Source organism: Bos javanicus, chromosome 3 (genome assembly GCF_032452875.1).
Source record: "Bos javanicus breed banteng chromosome 3, ARS-OSU_banteng_1.0, whole genome shotgun sequence".
Taxonomy (NCBI): domain Eukaryota; kingdom Metazoa; phylum Chordata; class Mammalia; order Artiodactyla; family Bovidae; genus Bos; species Bos javanicus.
The window spans coordinates 29,133,961-29,159,271 of record NC_083870.1 but is presented as its reverse complement, the minus strand read 5'-3'; the positions used below and the strand labels follow the sequence as shown (position 1 = coordinate 29,159,271).

The following is a 25,311-nucleotide window of genomic DNA, read 5'->3' as shown; positions in this document are numbered from 1 at the left end:
TTAACAGCATCATCTTGTACAATTTTAAATAGCTCAACTGGAATTCTGTCACCTCCACTAGCCTTGGTCACCTCTACTAGTTTTGTTCATAGTAATGCTTCCTATGACCCACTTGATTTCACACTCCAGGATATCTAGCTCTAGGTGAAAGAGGACACCATCTTGGTTATCCAAGTCACTAAGACCTTTTTTGTATAGTTCTGTGTTTTCTTGCCACCTCTTCTTAAACTCTTTTGCTTCTGTTAGGTCCTTACTGTTTCTGTCCTTTATTGTGCCCATCCTTCCATGAAATGTTCCCGTGATAAGTCCAGTTCTTTTGAAGTGGAATATAAACTTGACTTCATTAAAATGATCCAGTCAAGTCACTAAACAAACAAACAATTGGCAGTCCTGGGGGTTGGGGCGATAAGCATTACAAAAGAAGGCAGAAATGAAAAAATGAAAGAACAAAGGTTATGTGATATATAAAGAAAAGAAAAAGCAAAATGGCAGACACAAGTCCAACTATATCAACAGTAACATTAAGTGTAAATAGTATAAACAAGCCAACCAAAAGACAGCAATTGTTAGGCTGGATTAAAAATAAAACCAAAAATAAGACCCAACTACATACTGTCTACAAAAGATACAATTTATATTCAAATACACAAATAGATTCAAAGAGTCAGACAGGACTAAGCAATGGAACAACAATGGAAGGTAAGAAAAGATATCATACAAACAGCAACGTAAGATAATGGCTATACTAATTAAAGTACTTCCTAGTCCCCAGAATATAATGAAGAATGAAAGACTAATGTATAAAACTCAATTGTATTTTTATGCAGTAAATAAAGAATATGAAGTAATAGACAACTCAAAAAAATGAAATTAAGAAGATATTTTCATTTATAATAGCATTAGAAAGAATACAATACAGTTGACCCTGAACAGCATGGGTTTGAACGGCACAGGTATACCTATACATCGATAGTTTCCAATAGTAAATACTACAGTGGGCTTCCCTGGTGGTTCAGACGGTAGAGAGTCTACCTGAAGTGCGGGAGTCCCAGATTCAATCCCTAGGTTGGGAAGATCCCAACCTAGGAAATGGCAACCCACTCCAGTATTCTTGCCGGAAAATCCCACGGATGGAGGAGCCTGGCAGCCTACAGTCCATAGGGTTGCAAAGAGTAGGACACAACTGAGCAACTTCACTTTTTAGTATTATAGTATCACACAATTCATGGCTGGTTTTATCTGTGGATGCAGAATCATAGGTATGGAAGAACCAAACTGTATATACAGAGAAATGACTGTAAATTATACACAGATTTTTGCTTTGCCTGCTCAGAAGGTTGGCATTCCAACCACGACAATGTTCAAGGGCAAACTACTTAGAAATAAATTTCTTAACATGTAAAACCTATATTCCGAAACCTGTAAAATACTGTTGAAAGAAATTAGAGAATTCCTAAATACAGGCATACCTTGGAGATACTGTGGGTTTGGTTCCAGACCATCACAATAAATTGAGTTTCACAATAAAGCAAGTCACACAAATTTTTTGGTTTCCCAGTACATGTAAGTTACACTTACACAATACTGTAGTCTGGTAAGTGTGCAACAGCATTGTGTACAAAAATATATATATGCTGCTGTTAAGTCGCTTCAGTCGTGTCCAACTCTGTGCGACCCCACAGACGGCAGCCCACCAGGCTCCCCCGTCCCTGGGATTCTCCAGGCAAGAACACTGGAGTGGGCTGTCATTTCCTTCTCCAATGCATGAAAGTGAAGTTGCTCAGTCGTGTCCGACTCTTAGCGACCCCAAGGACTGCAGCCTACCAGGCTCCTCCACCCATGGGATTTTCCAGGTAAGAGTACTGGAGTCGGTTGCCATTGCCTTCTCCAATATATATACACATACCTTAACTTAAAACTATTTTACAATTAAAAAATGTTAATCATCATCTGAGCCTTCAACAAGATGTAATCTTTTTGCTGATGGAGGGTTTGAAATATTGCAAGAGTTACCAAAATGTGACAGATACATGTAGTGAGCAAATGCTGTTCGAAAAATGGCGCTGATTTGCTTGATGCAGTTACCATAAAACTTGCATTTGTGAAAAACACAGCACCTGCAAAGCACAACAAAGCAAGGTATGCCTATAAATGTAAAGATATCCTAAGTTCATGAATCATGTTAAGATGGCAATACTCCTGAGAACTGGCTTACAAATTCAACATAATTTCTATCAAATTCCCAGCTGGCTTTTTTGTAGACATCAACAGGCCAACACTAAAACTCACATAGAAAATCAAGGGACCTATAATAGAATAACTAAAATAATCTCAAAAAAGAACAAAGATGGAGACTTACTACCAACTTTAAATCTTACTACAAAACTATAATAAGCAAGACAATTTGGTACAGGCATAAGGATGCACATAAACAGTCACTGCCCAGTATTCATGGGGGAATGGTTCCAGGATCCCTGTAGATACCAAAATCCTTACATAAAATGAAATAATATTTATATATAACTTACATACAACCTTCTATAACTTTTTTTCTTCTATACACTTTAAAATCATCTTTAGATTACATATAATACCTAACACGACGTAAATGCTATGTAAATAGTTGCCAGGGTGGCTCTGCTCTTTATAACTCTGAAAATTTTTTTCTGAGTATTTTCTGTCTGTAGTTGGTTGAATCCACAGATGTGAAACCCCAAGATGTGGTTACCGGCTAAAATGTCAAAGACAGATAATATCAAGTATTAGTAAGAATACAAAGCAATTAAAAATCTCAAACACTACTGGTAGAAGTATAACTTGATACAACCATTTAAGAAAACTATTTGGCATTATCTAGCAAAGCTGAACTCACGCGCAACTTATCGGCAAGTCCACTCTAAAATAAGGATGTAAACAACAGAATGTGTGCATATTTTCCCCAAGAGACATGTTAAATAAACATATTCATAATAGTAAAACACACTATAAACAACTCAAATGTCCACCAATACATGAATGGATAAATTTTAGTACATTAATACAATGAATGCTGTGGAGACAATGAACAAACTACAATCAAAAGCAATGTGAACAATCTCATAATGCTGAACAAAAGCAGTCAGTCACAAACCAGTACATATTGTACGGTTCCGTTTAAATAAAACTTGGGGGTTCCCCTGGTGACTCAGTGGTAAAGAATCTGTCTGCCAATGCAGGAAAGACAGGTTCGATCCCTGGCGCAGGAGGATCCCACAGGCTGAGGAGCAACTAGGCCTACTACTACTACTACTCCACAACTACTGAGTCTGTACTCTGGAAACCAGGAGCTGCAACTGCTGAGCTCATGTGCCATAACTGCTGAAGCCCTGCAGTCCACGCTCTGTAACAAGACAAGCCCTTGCACTACAAGTAGAAAACAGCCCCTCCAGCAATGAAGACCCAGCACAGCCAAATAAATAAATAAATAAAAATTTAAAACAGGCATATTAACCTATGTTGTCAGAAGTCAGGTTCACAGGTTGTATATAATAACTGGAAGGAGACTCAAAGAGTACAGGCCTATAGGGTAATAACGTACTTTCTCATTCTGGTTGTTGAATTTACAAGTGTGTTTACTTTATGCATACTGACTAAACTACATGCTTTAGATCTTTACACCTTTATATATATTTCAATAGAACATTTACTTAAAAACTACATATCATTAAAAATAAACCAATTATTTTAGTCCCCATCACAAACTACTCTATAAGCAAAACTGATTACTACTTGACAATGCTCTCTACTAAAAGACAAAGTTTTCAAACAACTTTTCAACATGAGATTGCCTTTTTCCCAAGTTTCATCATGCCACATTAAATGACCCATTGGACTCAACAGTAGATCAAACAGACATCAAATGTGCCACTGTAATTAAAATTAATTTCATGCTGTTCAGAATTTGGCAGTAGACCTGTGAATTGCTCGAGTGTAATATACTGCTATTACACATCAGCTGAGAACCCATTCATCTAACTCCCTTTTTAACATGTAAAATCTTGAGTGTTTTCAGAAGTAGGAAGAACAGGTAGGTAAATTTCAGATGTATATTACAACATGACTTGGTACAGAATTAGTGAAGTTCTGAAGGCATCTATACCACCAGTTAGACTTCTGTGAACTTGCTAATCAACTGAACTTGCATTTCAATCAATCTACCAATTTGACTAGACAATTCATACTTTGAAATTTTTCTCGCATTTTCTAACAGTAAAAATAATACTAATCATTCTAATAATGCTTAATTCTTATTAAAATATTACAATATCACTTACTGAGACACTCTAAAAGAAAAAGTTTACATAAGTGGTTAAGCTTTTAAAACTATGATATCAAACTACTTATAAATTGTTAATATGTCCAACTCAAATAAAAGTGACTAATCAGATTCTGAATAAGGGCAAAGGGAGAAAACTGATAATTAGGTATTATCTGGCCAGGAAGGAGTATTTTTTAAGTCTAAATTTTACTGCTTTTAGGTAAGGCAACCTTTGATACTCCATAAGTCTTACACTTGTTACCTGCCTGGCCTCTAAAGGCACCTATTCGAAGCTGGTCTATTAACCTCCATATGGGAGAGCCACAGTTAGGTAAAATTTTATCTTTCTACCTCAGTGGGTTTGTTTATTTAAAAAAAAAATTGAGAATATTATTTGAGAGATTTCTTATAAGCAAATAACATGAAAAAATTTAACCTGAAGCTGATGTTATTTTACAGATAAGGTACATGAAGTTTAGTCAGATTCAAATAAACTTACCCATATCTAATTCTATCCTGCTGTTACTAATTCAGATATCCTACCTTCAAACCATATGACAAAATAGGGGCTAGAAAACAGAGAAAGAGAAAACTGGATAAATATTAAGACAGCCTGGATTACAGTCAAAAGCATTAAGAGCCAAAGTCAGTCATCTCATACACATGAGAAGGGAGATCATCACCCCCAACCAACAAAAGTGAAAGCTGTGAATTTTAGCCATGATTAATGTCTACTTCTGAACTATATTTGAAAGCTTAAAAATTTTGGTTTCGTTATTTTAAGAAATTCTGCCATGATGAAATATTTCATTCTAAAGTTTCTAATTCTCTGCCCATTGCTTTCCTAGGAATTGGGAATATCGTGTCCAGTACTTAAGTTTGGTATTATACACATATGTTGTACTCTTTTAGCAGAGCTATAGTAAAAATGCATAATAAATACCTTGCCATCTAATTCAAAACAAAATAACCCACATTCCTTAAAAGTCCCTTAAAGTGTGTCCCTTAAAAGTGTGACATTTGAAATCCACTTTTTTCTTGTTTGAAAAGACAGGTATGCATGGATAACTGAAACTTTTGCAAATATCATGCTACACTTACACATGTGCCTATCAAGTTATAACTGCATCACTGCAATTTGTAGTACACCAAAAAGCAGCACAAAGTAATGAAAACCACAACCAACCTGTCACAACTACTCATTCTGCCACTGCAGCATGAAAGCAGTCATACGCATTAACAAATGGGCATAACTGTACTCCAAAAGTGTAACTCACAAAGACATAAAATTTTCACATCACAAAATATTCTTTTGATTTTTGTTCAATGATTTAAAAATATAAAAAATCACAAGTCGTTAAATACCAGCCAGCAGTCTAGATGTGGTCCATGGGTAGTGTTTTGTCAATCCTTTATCTACAGTAAGATTAAATAATTAATAAGCACTGAACTTCCAATCAGAATTTTATTGCCTCACTCAAATATTGAGTGGCCCAAAAAGTCCGTTTGTTTTTTTTCTGTAAGATGGTTCTGGGAGCATGCTTAGTTGTCTTTAATTTCATTTAAAATAATTTTGTCAGATTGTGTCGCGACAGCTGTCTTATTAATGTGCATTAAAAAAAGCTTATTAAAATGGTGAATTTTTGTGTAGCCATTTTAATATTGAAAATGGAAGATAAAAGCAACATTTTCAGCATATAATGCTTTACTATTTCAAAAAAAGTAAAAACACAACTGAAGTGTAAGAAAAGATTTGTGCAGTGTATGGAGAAGGTACTATGAGAATTGAATGTGTCAAAGTAGTTTATAAAGTTTTGTGCTGGAGATTTCTTGCTGGACCACGCTCCATGGTCAGGTAGACCAGTTGAAGTTGACAGAGATTATTAAATCAAGACATTAACTGAGAACAATCAACATTATACCACACAGGAGCTAACCAACATACTCAAAATAGCCAAATCAAGCACTGAAAAATCATCTGTACCAGCTTGGTTATGTTAAATTGTTTTGATGCTAGGATTCCACGTAAGTTAAGTGAAAAAAAAAAAAACCTTCTTGACCGTATTTCCACATGCAATTGTCTGCTTAAAGATAATAAAAATGTTCCATTTTTAAAACCAATTGTGATAGGTGATGACAAGTGGATAACTGTACGACAATGTGCAATGGAAGAGACTGTGGGACAAATGAAACAAGCTACCACCAACCACAACAAAGCTGCTCTTCATCCAAAGAAGGTGATGATGTGTATATGGTGGGATTGGAAAACAGTTCTCTATGATGAACTCCTTCTGAAAAGCCAAACAATTAATTCCAACTGGTACTGCTCCTATTTAGACCAACTCAAGGCAGCACGTAACAAAAGGCATCCATCCAGAATTAGTTAACAGAAAACACATACTCTTTCATCAGAATAATGCAAGACCACATGCTTCTTTGATGACCAGGCAAAAACTGTTACAGCTTGACTGGGAAGTTCTGATTCATCTGCTGTATTTACCAGACACTGCACCATCAGATGTCCATTTATTTTGGTCTTTACAAAATTCTCTTAATGGAAAAAATTTCAATTCTCTGGAAGACTGTAAAAGGTACCTGGAACAGTTCTTTGCTCAGAAAGACAAAAGTTTTGGGAAGATGGAATTATGAAGTTGCCTGAAAAATACAATGTAGTGGAGCAAAACGGGGAATATGCTGTTCAATGAAGTTCTTGGTAAAAATGAAAAATATGTCTTAAATTTTTACTTTAAAAAACTAAAGGAACTTTTTGGCCAACCCAGTAGAAGAGAACCAAGGACTATTCACTGTATGAGGAAGCCCCTCTGAGACAAAAAGAGATCAATATAAAAAGGAAAAAAGAAGATTAAAAATAAAGTCAAGGAAAGCTTTCAAAATGTCAACTGAGTAACCAGTGGTTAAGACTCAATGCTTTTACTGTGCAGAGCCTGGGTTCAATTCCTGGTTGGAAAACTAAGATTCCACAACCTATGGAGAGTGGCCAAAAAAAAAAGGAGAAGGAAAGCGGTAGGTGACGGCATGAACCCAGTAATGCAAACATTCAAATAGTAACAGCTCCAAAAAAAGTGAGGGGAGGGGAGCTTTAAGGGGAAATGCATGGAGAGGGTCCTTACAAAAAACTTTTTTTGAGTTTAAACCTATTTTCACTATAAATGAATAGTACAAAACAGGGAAAGCACAGTGAACTTTTAAAATCAATGAAAGGAAAAAAAGAGACACATCACTGTATTTCAGAAAAAGATGAAGAAATACTGAAAAGTGCCAAGAGGAAATAAATAAAACGAAATCTAATTGGGGTCATACAAAGGAGCAAAATCAAACTAGCATCAGCAACACTGTCTACTTGAAAATACTGGAAGAGACAACTTAAAATTCTGAGGAAAAAAATTTAACCTAGAATTCTATATCAAAGCTATCATTGAAATAGAAGAATAAAGAGAACTTGAAAAATGCAAAGGCTCAGAAACTTTATTCTTATTCTTTCTTGGGATGTACAAACAAGGGAGTAAACAAAGAATAGGGAAGCCTACGTAATGAGAACCAAGCCTCTGCATAAGGGAGGCCTGAAGCATCACATCCTCAGAAGAGCACCTAACAAATAATCAAGAGTCAAACTTCAAATCAGACCAATGGCACAGGGAAAAACTGCCACTCTCTGACTTCAGAGTGAGGGAATACGTTTTCTTCTGAGAAGTTCCAAATACAAGTCAGCCTATAAAAACTCTAAATCAACATTTGCAGGTTCTAAGAAACACCAAACTAAAAATTCACTTCAGTGACTTTTCAATGGTGGCACCAGACAGAAGCAAAGGCTCTTTTTTACTGTTTGGAGACTTGCTACCAAAAACCAGGTCTGGCAGGATTCATAATTAAAGCCCTAGTATATATATGCTCAAAATCCAAAACTATGAAACACTGGAAGACACCCTCTACCATAATCTCGAACAAGCAGAAGCAAGTAATAGTAAAACAGGACTTCAGGAACTTCAGATAATGGAATTATCAGATGGAATTATTTCAATATAAACATGAAATCAGTACACTTCAGATATTTAAAAAGTAAAATGAAAAACAAGAAAAACAAAGCAAACACAGTTAAATATAATTCAAGGGAAACATTTATAGTAAAAACAAAGTAAGTATATAAGAACAACTCATAAAGGATGTTTAAGACTTTTCTAGGGGAAAAAACTATATTAATATTCAAAAACAAAAGATTTAAGCAAATTGAAAAGCATACAATATTTCTGAACAGGCAGATACCATACTGTAAAGATAGCATTTTTTCCCAAATTAATCTATATATTCAAAGCAATTCCAACATAAATACAGACAAGTTTTTAAAATGAACTTTCATAAGATGATTCTAATGTAAGAGCTGAAAGTCTAGATCAGTCAAGATAATCTTTAAGATGAACAAGGTATATATGGAGGGGGATGAAATTAATGTATAGCAAGGTTTACTGTAGCTTTATGAAAAGCACTAAAGGTAGAAAAAAGGGGGGAAACTGACTTTTCAAAAACCTCTCATCTATCCAAAGACAGCTTTCTAAGTGTTAGTCGCTCAGTCGAGTTCAACTCTTTGTGACCCTCTGCACTGTAGCTCGCCAGGCTTCTCTGTCCATGGAAATCTCCAGGCAAGAATACTGGAGTGGGTTGCCATTTCCTTCTCCACAGCTTTCTAAAAAGAAAAAGTCTGGTATACTAGTTTATTGTTGTGTAACAAATTATCCCAAAACTTAGCGGAGTAAAACAATTTCATTATCTTTCACTTTCTTTGAGTCAGGAATCTGGGAGTGATATGGCAAGTGGTTCTCTCTATGCTCTAATGAGACTGCAGTCAGATGTCAGCCGGGATGCAGTTATCTAAAGCCTGATCACGTTGGAAGATCCACCTCCAAAGTGGCTCATTTACATGGCTGGCAAGTTGGTCCTGGATGCTAGCAGACCCCAGTTCTTTTCAGAACTGTTAGAGTGACAGCTTGTTTTCACTGAGAACAAGGAATCCAAAGGATAAGGAAAAAGCTGTATACCTTTAATGAAGCCTCAGAAGTCACTGTTAATTCTGCTATATTCTGTTGGTCACCCAAACAAGCACTGTGAGCAAAGACTAAAGAAGGGTATAGATACTAAAGAGAACACTGGGGCCATCTTAGAGGTTGCCTATCACACCAAGCCATAAACCTTCAATTTACATAACCAACAAAGTATCAGTATATAGAACTCACCAAGAATTCTTATGAATCAAAAATTTTTCTAAAATGTTAGCAAACTAAAGAGAAATAGAAGACATATGGACATGTTATTCACAGAAGCAATAACAAACTGCACGTAACAAGCATTCAAAAAGTATTTTTCCCTGGTACCACATAATTTATGCTATTTACACATCATTAAGATATAGATTTTAAATATTTTTCTAAAAATGGTGCATTTATGTTCATTCATCCTTGTTTTTTCCCACTCCCCCTTGGGACTGATGTTCATTATAGAAGCAGGGTAGGAAAGAAGGTGATATAATCTGTGACCACAGAGAAGACAAAATTAATGTATTCAACACCATGAGCCCAACCTCAGAACTTGTCCTCTGAAAAATAAAATGATAGAACTCAGTCGACCAGTCATAAATAGGAAAAAACAAAATTAATAGATCCACAGCAAGCTATTTACAAAAGCTATTTACTTAATAACTCATTACTCTTTTCCTCTTTATATTCTTTTGGGGAGAAGCTCTTTATGAACTGTGATGATCCCAAAATGAAGGCCTATAAACATATGAATCTGCTGTCTTCCACTATTCCATGGTCTGACACTCTTTCTAATGACTCTACATTATCACTTTGTTATAGTGCCTTTAAAGAAGCAAGTCTCAAACTTTTTGTTCTCAGAATCCCTCTTACGCTCAAATCATTGAGAAATTAAAAATGTTTAGATGGGTTTTATCCATCAATATGTACTGTATTGTTAGAAAAACTGGGGATTTTTAAATATCTTATTTAATATCATTTTTTAATTTTTATTTTTTAATTTTTTTAAATAGGTGGCTAATTACAATATTCTGGTGGTTTTTGCCATACATTGACATGAATCAGCCACAGTTGCACGTTTCCCCACCCGCCCCCAACCTCCCTCCCACCTTCCTCCCCATCCCATCCCTCTGGGTTTTCCCAGTACACTGGCTTTGAGTGCCCTGTTTCATACATTAAACTTGGACTGGTCCTCTATTTCACATATGGTAATACACATGTTTCAATGCTATTCTCTCAAATCATTCCACCCTCATCTTCTCCCACAGAGTCCAAAAGTCTGTTCTTTATATGTGTCTCTTTTGCTGTCTTGCATATAGGGCAGTCGTTACCATCTTTCTAAATTCCATATATATGCATTAATCTACTGTATTGGTGTTTTTCTTTCTGACTTACTTCACTCTGTATAATAGGCTCCAGTTTCATCCACCTCATTAGAACGGACTCAAATCCGTTCTTTTTACTAGCTGAGTAACACTGCATTGTGTTTATGTACTACAGCTTTATCATCCATTCATCTGCCACTGGACATCTAGCTTGCTTCCATGTCCTAGCTATTGTAAACAGTGCTGCAATGAACATTGGGGTACACGTGTCTCTTTTAATTCTGGTTTTCTCAGTGTGGTATGCCCAGCAGTGGCATGCACTGGGTCATATGGCAGTTCTATTTCCAGTTAAAATCTTCATTTATTTTTAACACCAAAAACATTTTGTATCAGGGTACAGCTGACTAACAATAAATGATTGTTAATAATAATGTTTCATTAAAATATTTTATTAATTCATTTAAAAATAAACATACAGAATGCTGAAGTAAAATATTTATCAGAAATAATTTCCAAAACAAAACAAAAAGTTTTAGTAGAGTGACACTGATTCATATTTTTTAAAATCTCTTGAATATCCAGTTTAATAGATGTCTGAATACAGTTTTTGCATTTAACCTGTTGTGAGAGGTTGTTTTGTTTGAAGGAAAAGTTGGCCTCATACAACCATTTTAAGAAAAGGGAAGAATATTTTAATAGTCTTTTCAGACAATCTGTGGATACTCTTCTTTAATATATTCGAAAATCGCAGAGTTTTTATTTATTTCTTAAACATCAGTTGCAATGTGAAATTTACCACAGTGATGAACTTTTACTGCTCCCTTAAGTTAAAATCTATTGGTCTATTTTGCACTTTTGAAACTTTCTTCTATGTATGATTTTGTAATATCATGCATTGGTCATTTGGAAAATGTTGGCTCACTATGTAGATCTTCCAAATGTTGACATTTCATTGTACAGTATCGAAAAAAAAAAAGTTAGTATCACTACCAGCCTTATCAGAAAAGCCTTTAAATATTGATAATATACAAGTTTCCCAAAATCCTAATTTTCATTTAAAAGCTCAATTTTTATCACTGGCAACATAAAACAACAGTTGTTTTCCTGAAAGTGACAGAGCTCAGTTCATTCATTTTTAAGAAAATGGCTGCCAAATATCCACACCATAGTTTGTTAATCATTCTTTCAAGTAAAAATTATTTTCCAAGGAAAAAAGCAGCTAATCCAGCTTGGAATTCAAACAACTGCATGAGTATTTGTCTTACCGCACTTCAGTCTGCAGAAGCACTCTACATTATCACATTTTATCACACACAATATTAAGGATCAAGATTTTTAAATCTTTACTACTTCAAGGACATAAAACTAACGTGATTTTTTTTTGTTGGTGGCGGTAGTTTTACTCTAAGTATGTGATGGTAGAGATAGAATAACTTTTAAGAGGGGTATGGAGGTACTATCTTAATTCCTGCTAAGGTGCCAAGCAATTTTATCCATCACTGATATCCTATTATTAATACAAACATCAGAACAGTGAATAAGGCAAATAATGAATCAGTGTTATAAGGAAAACAGTTTCAACTTTGCCAACAGCTAAAAGTGTGTCAGAGACAATCCTCTCCCCACTGTCACCTCCCCCCAACTCAGTTTCGTAGACCAACTCTGAGAAACTTTTTAAGTTACTATTCTTAGTGTCTGTTTTGAGGAGTATATATAAGGAAATGAAAAGCAATTAGACTTTCCTAACTAAAACTTTTGGTGTAGAGATATTAGACATGGTAAAGACTCTGGATTTAGAATATCAATTTACCCAAGTTTTAGGCAGCTGGAGAAATCTGGAATGCAAATAACTGTCAGGCGTGGTCTATTTCATCAAATGTCAGAAAAACACCAACAATTTGCCTTCCTGCCTCTTCTTTCTGCTTATCGTGAGACAGAAGTAATCACAAAAGCAATGGGGGACAACTGGAAGTCAACAGAAATAAGAGCAGTACAATTAATTGGGGGCTTACCAGGTGCTGGGCACTATATGAAGCAATTTACAGTGTATTAATCCATTTAAGCCTCACAATAATACTATGAAACAGGTATTATTCTTCTTCTCAATTTACAGATGCTAAGTAACAAACCCACAGTCATTCAAGTAGTAAATAATAGAGCTCAAAAATAAATGCAGGCATTCTGACTGCATTCTGATTCCTGAATTGTGTACATTTAACCAACCACAATGCTAGAAGTTGTTAAAGTGCTTTTGTTTGGTACATCTTTAATGACTGATTGCTGATGACTGTATTATCATTCAAAAACTCAAGTAGGGCCTAAAAAAAATTCCCAGATAAGCCACACCCAGAACTAGCCAACTGTCATTTATTACACATACTGCTGGGGAAAGAACTTCCAAGAGCTCTAATGGAAGGCTCCCCTAGTGGTCCACCACCTGCCGTGCTAGGTGACTCCAGTGGTGTCCAACTCTGCGACCCTATGGACTATAGCCCGCCAGGCTCCTGTGTTCATGGGATTCTCCAGGCAAGAACGAATACTGGAGTGGGTTGCCATTTCCTCCTCCAGGGGATGTTACTGACCCAGGGATCAAATCCATGTCTCTTATGTCTCCTGCATTGGCAGGAGGGTTCTTTACCACTAGAACCCCCTGGGAAGCCCATGCTCAGTGATAAAACCATTTTCAGGAAGAGCTCTTCACACTATATCCAGAGGTATTCTCTCTCACTTACAACATGGATGTTGCCATCTCAGACTTCACAAAAAGTTGAAGATTCGTAAACAGAATCATTTTCCCATGTTGATTCTTCCATTATTCCCCACAAAAGGTAAGTATATTAAACTTATGTAGATGTGAAAAGTTAGCATTAAAAACAATAACAGAATCAGAATTTTACTGGATAAGAACTCAACTTCATATTGCAGACCTGGAGAGGCTGTCTAGCTGACCCGCCCAAAGCTACACAGTAAACTAATAGCAGCACCTAATCCAGGTTACTCCCAAATCAGATCTTCATCCACATCGCCATGCTGTCTATGCCCTACTACAAAAGTCTCAACTCCTTCAAGAGTTCATCTGAGAGGCTATTCAGATGCATCAATACATATTTGTACTTTTATTGATACATTATTAGATTTGCACATAGTTCAGTTCAGTCACTCAGTCGTGTCTGACTCTTTGCGACCCCATGAATTGCAGTACGCCAGGCCTCCCTGTCCATCACCAACTCCCCAAGTTCACTCATACTCATGTCCATCGAGTCGGTGACGCTATCCAGCCATCTCATCCTCTGTCGTCCCCTTCTCCTCCTGCCCCCAATCCCTCCCAGCATCAGAGTCTTTTCCAACGAGTCAATTCCTCACATGATGTGGCCAAAGTACTGGAGTTTCAGCTTTAGCATCTTTCCTTCCAAAGAACACTCAGGACTGATCTCCTTTAGAATGGACTGGTTGGATGGTAACAATAACCCGGTGTACGAGACAGCAAAAGAGACACTGATGTATAGAACAGTGTTATGGACTCTGTGGGAGAGGGAGAGGGTGGGAAGATGTGGGAGAATGGCAATGAAACATGTAAAATATCATGTAGGAAACGAGTTGCCAGTCCAGGTTCGATGCATGATGCTGGATGCTTGGGGCTGGTCCACTGGGACGGCCCAGAGGGATGGTATGGGGAGGGAGGAGGGAGGAGGGATCGGGATGGGGAACACATGTATACCTGTGGCGGATTCATTTTGATATTTGGCAAAACTAATACAATTATGTAAAGTTTAAAAATAAAATAAAATTGGAAGAATAAAAAAAAAAAAAAAAGAATGGACTGGTTGGATCTCCTTGCAGTCCAAGGGACTCTCAAGAGTCTCCTCCAACACCACAGCATCAATTCTTCGGCGCTCAGCTTTCTTCACAGTCCAACTCTCACATCCATACATGACCACTGGAAAAACCATAGCCTTGACTAGATAGACCTTCATTGGCAAAGTAATGTCTCTGCTTTTGAATATGCTATCTAGGTTGGTCATAACTTTCCTTCCAAGGAGTAAGCGTCTTTTAATTTCATGGCTGCAGTCACCATCTGCAGTGATTTTGGAGCCCAAAAAAATCTGACACTGTTTCCACTGTTTCCCCATCTATTTCCCATAAAGTGATGGGACCAGATGCCATGATCTTAGTTTTCTGAATGTTGAGCTTTAAGTCAACTTTTTCACTCTCCTCTTTCACTTTCATCAAGAGACTTTTTAGTTCCTCCTCACTTTCTGCCATAAGGGTGGTGTCATCTGCATATCTGAGGTTATTGGTATTTCTCCCACTACTGACATACCCACTATTGATACCTATTCTGACTCAACCTGAAAGAAACCTAAAAAAAATAAACACAAAAGCACTTTAAAAAGCTCACTATTGAGATTCAACAAATATTAACTTATCTATTTTGATTTTCCAAATATTCCAAAAGCACATAAATCAGTTTTTCTCCTCAAAATATTTAAATCCATGCCTCTCAAAGTGTGAAAGGTTCCAGAATCAGAATTAATAAGATACTTATTAAAAATTCACATTCCCAGTGTCATCCCCAATTAAACTGAAACAATCTCTTAAACTCCCAAAATGGTATTTTAAAAAGCTCTCCATATGATTCTTATTCATCCAAAATCTACTTATTGAGCATTCACTCTACAACATTCCAGTGGGAAACAAGGAACAAACAAGTAAACAAAAACAAGAAAACATTTTGGATTTTATCTGTGCAATGAAGAAATAAAGGTAATATGTCAAAGAGCAACCTGGAAGACTACAATTTTCCCTTAGTAATCTCAAGGGATTGGTTCCAAAACCCCCATCAGATATGGGACAGCCAATTAACAGTACTTTAAAGAGCAACCAGACACAGAGTTTTCAGGGCAGTGAAAATACTATGTATGATATTATGACAAATCCATGTTATTATACTACATTTGCTCAAACCCTCAGAATGTACAACAAGAGTGAAACCCTACCACAAACTGTGGACTCTGAGTGATTACAATGTAGGGCAGTCAACTCTCAAAAATGTACCACTCTAGTGGAGGATGTTGATAATGGGAGATACTATTTAGGTCTGGGAGGGTAGAGTTATATGGGAAATTTCCTTATCTTTCTGTATCTCACTTAATATTGCTGTAAACCTAAAATTGCTCTTTAAAAATAAAGCCTTAAAAAAAATAAAAGTCAGGAGGTCTTTCTGCACAGGCAAAATTTGAAGTGAGTAGCCCTTCACTTAAGAACAGTGGACTTACTGAAAATTATTTCTGGTTAGATGGTCTTGAGAGGGGCCCATTCCTAACAAGAGTGCAAATAATGTTGATGCTGCTAGTCCAGAAACCACACTTGGAGAATGATGGATCTAAAAAGGAACAGCTAAAGGGTTTGAATAACTTTGGTGTGTTAGAAAAGGAGGAAAACAAGGCCATTAGAAGGGAGGGTAATGTCATTGCTTCAGAACCACTTAAGACAGTAAATCAAACTACCAACCATGCCTATCCAGACCAGAGATAGAATCACAGGCTGTTCAATAATACAATTGCAAAGCATTTCACAGATTAAGAAAGTATTTTCACTTTCATTACTTAATTTGATTTAATGAGATGTAAGTGAAGAACTATAAGCTAAATTTTAGAGATAGAGAAACTGAAGGACAGAAACATGATGAACCTGAGGGAACCAGAAAACAAAGGGCAGAACTATGTTCCCCAACTTCAATCCAATGTTCCTTCCAGACAGCAAGTTTGATTTTTTTAAAAAGGCAAAGCAAAAGATACACACAGTGGAGAAGGAAATGGCAACCCACTCCAGTGTTCTTGCTTGGAGAATCCCAGGGATGGGGGAGCCTGGTGGGCTGCCGTCTCTGGGGTCGCAGAGAGTCGGACACGACTGAAGCGACTTAGCAGCAGCAGTGACTATATAACATCCAGCTGAAGACTAGCAGGGGGTACTCTTTCTGCCCCCTTCTGATGCCTATGTCAGAAGCTTTCTCTATATCTCTATTTATACTTTAATAAAACTTTATTACACACACACACAAAAAGATACACACAGGAGGTAATATTAAGTTATTTTCTAGACTCTGCTGCCTAAAAACATGGTGGCTTCCAGACTTAATTTGTTCCAGATACTGGTTAGAAAGCAACACTATCTAAAGACTGACAGTATTTAGTCTCGTCTACTTATTTCTCCTAGTTCAAAAACAAAGGATGACGAAGTGAAGAGGATATTTACACACAATGAGTCTCTGTCCTGCATAAATAAAACAGAACTAATTTCATAACCTCAGTCCCTCAGCCACATCAATCACACACAATTTTCATCTTGTATCCCCTCTAAATCTCTCACCTAATCCAGGTTCCCACAAGAACACTGAATCTCACAAGTCTTAACTATACTCATGAGGCCCTCAGCAGTTAGTTACACACCCATTATCCACCCTCCCTATACCCAGTATCATTTAGTATCTTCTCCATCAATTAAACCCTCACTTTTAACATTCTTACCTGCAGGTTTCAATAATACTTCAAATCCAAAACTGCGATCATTACATCCTCCCTCCAAAACACACAACACACACACACATACACACACCTGTTTCTGTGCCTGAATTATCTGATTTTGCATTAACAGCACTGCCACCCACCAAACAAGAAACCTGGAACATGGCCTAGACACCTGTGTCTCTCTCACATCAATCTCAATTGGCCCCTCATCTCCATTCTCAGTGCTACTTACAAATTAGTTACCATCAATGATAAACTAGCTGCCATTTCACTCATAACTACCATGTACTAGTCACTTTGTTATATGTACTAGCACTATGTACTAGTCATTTTGTTAAGTCACTTCATTCTATCAATAACTTTATCAGGTAGATCATTTTTGTCCTTGTAAAATTAATCTGTCCAACTCACAAGCAAGAAGTGACCAAGTAGGCATCCAAGAAAAACGTTTTCTCCAGAAGTCCATACCTTTCCCCCATAACAAAACACTTTCTTCTTCAATACCTGACAACAGTCCTTTACGGGCTAGTTTCTCTCCTAGATTACTGCCAGAATTTTCCTAACTAGTCCAGCCTCAGGTTTTTTCTTCCCTTACCTTTCAATGTGCCCCCAAGCAATCTTTCTAGATCACAAATGTCATCCTTTTATCCTAATACAAACATCTGTGAGGAGACTTCCCCGGTGGTCCAGTGGCTAAGACAAGGCACTCCCAATGCAGGAGGCCCAGGTTTGATCCCTGGTCAGGGAACTAGATCCCACATGCCACAACTAAAAGACCCCGCATGCTGCAAGGAAGACCCCTGCAGGATAAATAAATATTAAAAAATAAAAGTCTGTGAGGGACTCCCTTTAGTCTATCTACAATGTACCAGGATACAGTCTACAGGATGAATCCAAAACCCTTTAGTACAGGTCGACAATCCCTTACCTTCAGCCCCAAACTTCAAAAGCTTTGAAATTTTAAAGTTTTTTCCATGAGTCTGCAACATAACCCACCCTGAACTGTAGGGGGTTATTTCTCTATCCCATTAGTGATATTCATATGCCTCACTACAGAAACATTAATACCTAATAATGAATTGTTAACCCAGACCCCGCTGGAGTATTGAAGACCTCAGCAGGAAAAAAAAATTTTTCAAAGTATTCTGACCTCTAAAATACACCTGGTCCCAAGAGCTTCAGGTAAGGGATTGTGACCTCTTACCTACTCAGCCCATCAAACCAACTTAATCTCCAGTGATGACCTGATCCGTCCCAGGAATGTATAAGGTGCCCTGTGTTCTGAAAACTCTACAACTCAGTGACCTACTCACCCTTCAAGAAACCTACTCAAGGACTGCTCTTCAGTGAAGTTTTCCTGACCTTCTCTTGACTATGCCACAACCACTGTATCCACCTCCACTGCTGTATCTCATACGTCTGTTTCGCCTATGGTGGGCAGTGAACCGGCTCCTCACTGAGTATTTTATCCAATCGTAGCACGGTATCCGAAACAGTAAGGGTCCATTAATGTCCAAGAATTAAAATTCATCCCAACTCTCCCTAACACCCAATTCCCTTCAAAGGTCAGTTCTCCTTTACCCCTAAACCTAAGGTCTTTTCCCTAGCCATACAGGCCCCACACAGCGATTTTGTCTCTAGAGTTCCTTCTTCTCAATGTCATCCTAAAGTTACTTTCTACCAGACGCCTTTTCTTAGCCCCAAATTCTCCAATGCCCTTTAACCTTCCCAGTCCTTCTTTCCCCTAGCTTAGAACAGGTCTCCCCTCAAGGCAATTCATCCCCACTGCCCTTCTCTCTTACCTACTCCCTCCTCAACACCTCTCGGGGCTGGGCCCTCCCTTGAAAACGCTTCTCACAGGCGGATTCCCAGACACCCTCTTCGTTCACAATCCGTTCCATCAGCTCCCGAACCTGCGCTCGACTTCAGTCCACGCCTTCCTGGCCCGTATCTGCACACCACGAACCTCCCCTGCAGCCGGCGTCCCCTCCCCCAGCCTCTCGCAGCCGGCACCCCTCCCTTCACCCTCCGCGTCTCTCTGGAGGTTCAGCTTCTCTGAAAACTGTCCCAGGAGCCGTGTCTTTCACCTCTGAGACTCCTCAGGATCACGCCGGTCCGAGCAGCCCCGCGCCCAAGTACTCTCAGAGGACCCCAGATCCCCCTCAGCACAGCAAACCCCTTCGGCCCAGACCTCGGGCCGGGCCTCCCGCTCACCTTGCTGGATGTCGCCGTTGCTGCCCCCCGGGATGGGCACGTTGAGTTGGCGCTCGGGCTCAGGCAGGCAGCGCAGGCAGAAGGAGTGAAGACAGGGCAACAGCTTGGGCTCCGCCTCACGCCGGCTCTGCAGGCTCTGCTGACACACGGCGCAGGTGTCCAGGAGCGAGGCTGGCGGTCCAGGAGGCGGCCCCGCCGAGGGACCCGGAGCAGGAGCCGAGGCCGGAGCTGGGGCTGGCGTCGATACTGCCCCCCCGGGAACTCCAGGGCCCATTGAGGCTGCAGGGGCTGAGGCAGCCGGGGCCGAGCCCGAGGAGGCCGCGGCCACCCCCCCGTCGTCGGGCCCGGCCGCGCCGCTCTCCGCGCCGGCCCTGCCGCCTTCCTCCTCCTCCTCCTCCACCAGCACCGCCGCGAGAGGCGGCTCCGCCTCCTGCGCCGCGAGCCCGGCGGCTCCGGCAGTTACCGGCGCGCTACTGCTGCCCCCGCCGCCGCTCTCAGCCTCGCCGCCGCCTTTGTTTTCCGCCATGTTTTCCTCTTTGAACCCGCCGGACCGCCCCGCGCCGCCCGCCGCCGCCGCCGCCGCCGCCGCCGCCCCCAGCCCCAGCCGCAGCCGCAGCGAGAGCGGCCGCCGAGAACGAGCAGGCTAGAGAACGAACGAGAGCGCGCGCGCACGCGGCACCCCAGCCTCGCGTCGCGCGGTTGCTGGAGGGCGGGCACGGCGCGCGCACGTACGCACGGACGTCCTCCGGAGGGAGGCGGGAACTCCGGGCGCGGGCGCGCAGCCGTCCAGGTTGCCCCTCCCGACCTCTGGGGCCCGCACGTAAGATTCCGCCCCGCTGCAGTTCCGTTCACAGTGAGCTTTTAAAGCCAGAGACTGTTGACGTTGAACTACCTTTAGTCGCGGGTGGTTAAGAGCTCGGACGCGGCCACTATACGGGGAAAAGTGGGAAAGGGTGGAAGGCCGGGACTGTTTCCCGCGGAGCGAGCGACTCTCGGGTGGCGCGGTTCCCAGGGTGGGCGCATCTCCGCGGAAACCCCCCTCCGCGCGGGGTTAGACTCCCAGGCCTCCTGGGTCTCTGTGCTTTAATTGGCCGCGTTCCTTTGGATGATTGTATCTCTCGGGAGCAGTAAAGGGAGGATTTTTGTTTTTAACTGGCGGCGCACCAGAAATAGGCTGAAAAAACTCGGTGAAGAAAAAAAAAAAACTCTTTAACCGCTATTTTTAGCTTTTTAAGGTGATTGTTTCTCTGCCGTTGCTACGCATCAGGAAACCAATCAACTGAGGCTTTTTCAGAGCGGAGATGTGCCAGGACCACACCCCAGACCTGCATCAGGAAGTGGGGGAGAGCTGATGAATGTTGAAAGCGCTTTGACTGACTGATGGGCGTCAGTTTGAGAAGTCACGCTCTAACCAATATTATGTCTCCAGAGTCCCACTTAGTGTCCGGGCGTGAGTTGAGTCGCAAATGCCCTAACAAGTGTAGGTAATAGCAGCTTTCAGGTATTGGGTTGTCTTTATTTGGGAAACAAGTACTATGGCTGTTTTAATGTTCAGATCATGAAGTACTTTCCTCTTCAGACAGTGTTCCCAAGAAATGTTATTCTTGAGCTGGTTTAAGTTCTTAAAATAAGCCACCTCGAAACATTTTTCATTTATTTGTTCAAAACAGTGACCTCTTACTGTGTGGCAGGTAATGTTTTAGAGATGCTAGGATTGCAGCAGGAAACAAAGGAGACCCTTGACTTTCAAGGAGTTTGCAGTCTGTGGGAAGAGTGACGTAAATATATACACGGAATGATAAAAGCTATGAAGGGGAAAAAAGATTTCAGATTAGAGATGATTGGGGAAGTCCTCTGTTGATCAAGCTTTGGTTCTCTTGCAGAAGAGTGTTCTAATCAGGAAAAGCAGTAAGTACAAAGGGCCTGAGGTAGACAGATTCTTGGCTTGTTACAGTCTGTGTGACTGGAGTGACTTGACAGAGACAAAGAGAAGTTGAAGAGGAGATTAAAAAATTAAAGGAGCCGGTCACATACAGAGATGATGGCTTTCAACATGCTAAACTTTTGTGTCTTGGAAAAGAACTTTGAAAAACTGCTTTCTCACCTCAAACAATTTAAGATGATCCTTAAATTTTCATCAAGAGTGTAAATAGTTGCAGAGACTGCCATTTCTGACATTTTGCATTACTAACATTTTTCAGTTGTCACATTAATTTTAAATCTACCCAGTGGAAAGGTAAACAGGTGGTTTAACAAGCATCATCCATTTAAAAAGTACATAATCAAAAGTGTTCCACTTCATTAAATAATAATAAACATGAAAAGTAAAATGTTAATTGGGAATGTCTCTTAATGAGATGACTGGTAGTGGGTTTTTTTTTAGTTTGTATAGACATAGATGTATATAACATTACTAGGAAGAGATATAGTCCTGTATCACATTTTATTGACTTAAGTCACTACATTTAAAAAAAAGTGTGTATATGTGTATGTATACATATATACATATATAAATGAGAGTCAGATCATAAAGAGGGCTGAGTGCTGAAGAATTGATACTTTCAAACTGTGGTACTGGAGAAGACTCTTGAGAGTCCCTTGAACTGCAAGGAGATCAAACCAGTCAATCCTAAAGGAAATCAGTCCTGAATATTCACTGCAAGGACTGACGCTGAAGCTCCAAGATTGAGGGCAGGAGGAAAAATGGGTGACAGACGATAAGATGGTTGGGTAACATCACTGACTCAATGGACAGTTTGAGCAAACTCCGAGAGATAGTGGAGGACAAGGAAGCCTGGCATGCTGCAGTTTATAGGGTAGCAAAGAGTTGGGACACAATTTAGTGACTGAACAACGAACAACAGTACCTGGCACATGGTAAACATTAATGTAAAAGTAGACCCAAAGGTTCATGAAGGGAACGCAACTGGAGGTAGAAACAAAGGTACCAGAGAGAAAAATCTCAAAAGAAACCATACGTGGACTGAACTGAGCAGTGGGTATAAGGATCCTACCATTTCCCTGACTTTGGCTATCTTTTACTCCAACTGCCTTGCAAGAACATTGTAAGAAAAACACAGTTCTGAAATGAAGAGAGATTCAATCAGTGCCTAGTAGCTCTGGCTGTGGAGGAAACTGCGATGTTGCTGGTAACCAGAAGAGCAAAGAACTTTCCAGCTATCCAGAAAAGAGAAAGAGCACTGGGAGTGAGCCATGGTGAGGGCATAATTCATGAGCTGGGTACAAGAGGTTGGCAGCAGTGAGACAGAGTAGCCCAAGAGTACCATGAAGGTTTGCAATGGCCGGTTCTACCACTCTTGGACAGAGCAGCCTTGGTTGTCAGCAGGATTGGAAGCAATTCACAAAGACCAGCAGAGGAATGCTGAACTGCAGTTAAGATTTGGGGCATTTCTGTTAATGCACCATGCTTACAATCATGAGTGGGTGAGACTAGAGGATATAAAGGTGACATTTTGTGATTTAAAGTTCACTTCTCTAAACACAGGGGCATAAGCACAGGTACCTTGGTTTAGCACGTCTTTGGACTTATCAGAAAGTTCAGTTTCATAACAAGGACCTTCCTAATGCACGTGTCAAAAGACCAAAATTTAAATGGGTGATGTTGAGAAGGGCAATTTTTGTCCAGAAATAATGCCCAGTGCTCCACCATGGAAAAGCAAAGGAAGTACAGGAATGGTCTGGATGGAAGACAGGTCAGGCCCCTGGATTCTCTTACACTGATGCCAACAAGAACAAAGGCATCACCTCGGAGAAGGGTATTTGGAGGATCCCAAGAAGTACATCCCTGGAACAAACATAATCTTGGCTAGTTAAGAAATCAGAAAGGGCAGACTTGATAGCCTATCTCAGAGCTTCTAATGAGTAGTAGTTGCCCCACTGCCTTATTTCTTCAAAACCCAAATCTCAACTCTTACATGTAACATTTAAATCGATCGCATATACCAGAATTCAGATTGTGAATGGCTGTTAGAATATTTCTGTTGGACAGTCCTGATTTAAATAAGACTGGCTGTGGTTAAATTAATATATTCAGCTGAATTTTGATAATAATTTGAATTTTGATAGTAATTCCAATTCAACAAGTACTATCACTGTTTCCCTCTTCTAAAGGTTTGACTGGTAATGTCCAGCTTTTCAAAGAAATGCTGAATGCCATTTCAAAACCTATAGGAGACTGGTTTTAATTTAGATTTATAGAACTGATTATATGAACATAAAATCAATATTTAAATACTGGGAAATCCCTTGAGTGACTCATAGAATTGAGCAAGATTCACCTGCATTTCAATTTTTGTTCATTAGACTGTAAAGGGCTGGAGATAGGTAGCAATGTCCTCTTTATCATTTTGGTCTTAACTATGCCAATCCAAAATTCCCTGTATCTAAAATTTTGCCTTTTGGGAATTCCCTGGTGGTCCAGTGACTAGGATTGTGCAATCTCACTGATGAGAGCCTGGATTCAATCCCTGGTCAGGGAACTGTTAATAAGATCCCATAAGCCATGCAGTACAGTCAAAAAGAAAATAAAATGTTGCCTTTTACTTAATGAAAGGCATTTTAGTGTGGTTTATGTAAGATATCAAAGAATATTTAACACTTCACATTTTATTGATGACCTATAATAGCAAATGCTTTTAAAAGTCGATGTGACAGGATATGAGCAAGTTAAACTTTGCTTGTAAATCCTTTCAGTCTTAGACTGAATTATAATTCAGGGTGGTCTTTAAACGACTATTCAAAAACACATGAAACTGTGAAACTCCTGTACATTGTGATTTGTAATATTTTTGCAAACTCATTAGAAGGATTAAAGTACAGGAGGTATGCCATCAGCACACATTTGTAACTTATGTCATCATAAGACTTAAGATAATTAAAAACAAAATCTTAAAAAAAAATCTTAGAAAAAATAAAATTTATTTCTCAGCATTTCATGATGTTGGGCAAAGTGCACTTTGATTTTCTGGTGCTCTGTTTTCTGAGTTTGAAAACCGCTAGTACCAAGAAAAGTCTTCCCAGGCGGTGCTAGTGGTAAAGTACCTGCCTGCCAATGCAGGAGACATAAGAGACGTAAATTTGATCCCTGGGTTTGGAAGATCCCCTGGAGAGCAGCATAGCATTCCATTCCAGTATTCTTACCTGGAGAATTCCAAGGACAGAGGTTGGCTGTAGTCCATATGGTCGCAAAAACTCTGATACGACAAGTGACTTAGCCCTCGTGCACAGAGTACCAAGAAAAGAGGGACAAATGACAGAATTCTAAGTTCTAGCTCTTTGGCTTTTCTATATTTCTAAAGCCTTCCAAGGCACATGGTTAATCCCAATAATAAAAATAACATCTAAACAGCAATTTATAATTTGTAAAGTGATTTCACACACATTATTTCTTGCAACCAGTAAGATACATTCCAATTTAGATAATAAACAGACTTCATAATGTGAGTGTACTGTAGCGTATTAGCTGTCTGTTGTCACACAATAAGGTTATTTTCCATTTTTGCTGTTATAAATAATATTGTGATAAGCATTGCAATGAATAATACTTTACATGTCTATAGTTATTTTTTCTGAATATTCCTAAAGATAGAATTGCTGATTCAACAAGTATAGCCATTGTAAAAAAATTAAGATGTAAATAAAAGTTATTAGGTTATTAAATAACTAGATTGTGCTTGATGTTTTTGCCACTACAAATAAAGATAAGTTAATGTGCAATCTGTTTTTCAGATTTGTTTCTAAAGTTCTGTTTCCTCACATCCCACTTACTCCTCAATCTCTGGCATGGCTTCCATTTCCAACAGCTCTTGCTAAGGTCATCAAGGACCTCCATGTTTTTTTAAATCCAGTAGATGTATTTTTTCCTAACCTTATTTGTCTTCTCA

The 25,311-nt window shown here is 39.3% G+C and overlaps 1 protein-coding gene across 3 annotated transcripts in view; it reads right to left on the bottom strand.

Moving 5' to 3' along the window:
• TRIM33 (tripartite motif containing 33) overlaps positions 1–19,959 on the bottom strand; it is a 144,729-nt gene extending 124,770 nt beyond the window's left edge. For 2 of the 3 annotated variants that reach the window (XM_061410527.1, XM_061410529.1), the window contains exon 1: positions 19,409–19,959. In XM_061410527.1, the coding sequence (XP_061266511.1) occupies positions 19,409–19,934 (526 nt within the window). In that variant the 5' untranslated portion in view covers positions 19,935–19,959. The remainder of the gene's footprint in view (positions 1–19,408) is intronic. The other variant, XM_061410528.1, reaches the window with a different exon arrangement.
• Positions 19,960–25,311: the final 5,352 nt, after the last annotated feature.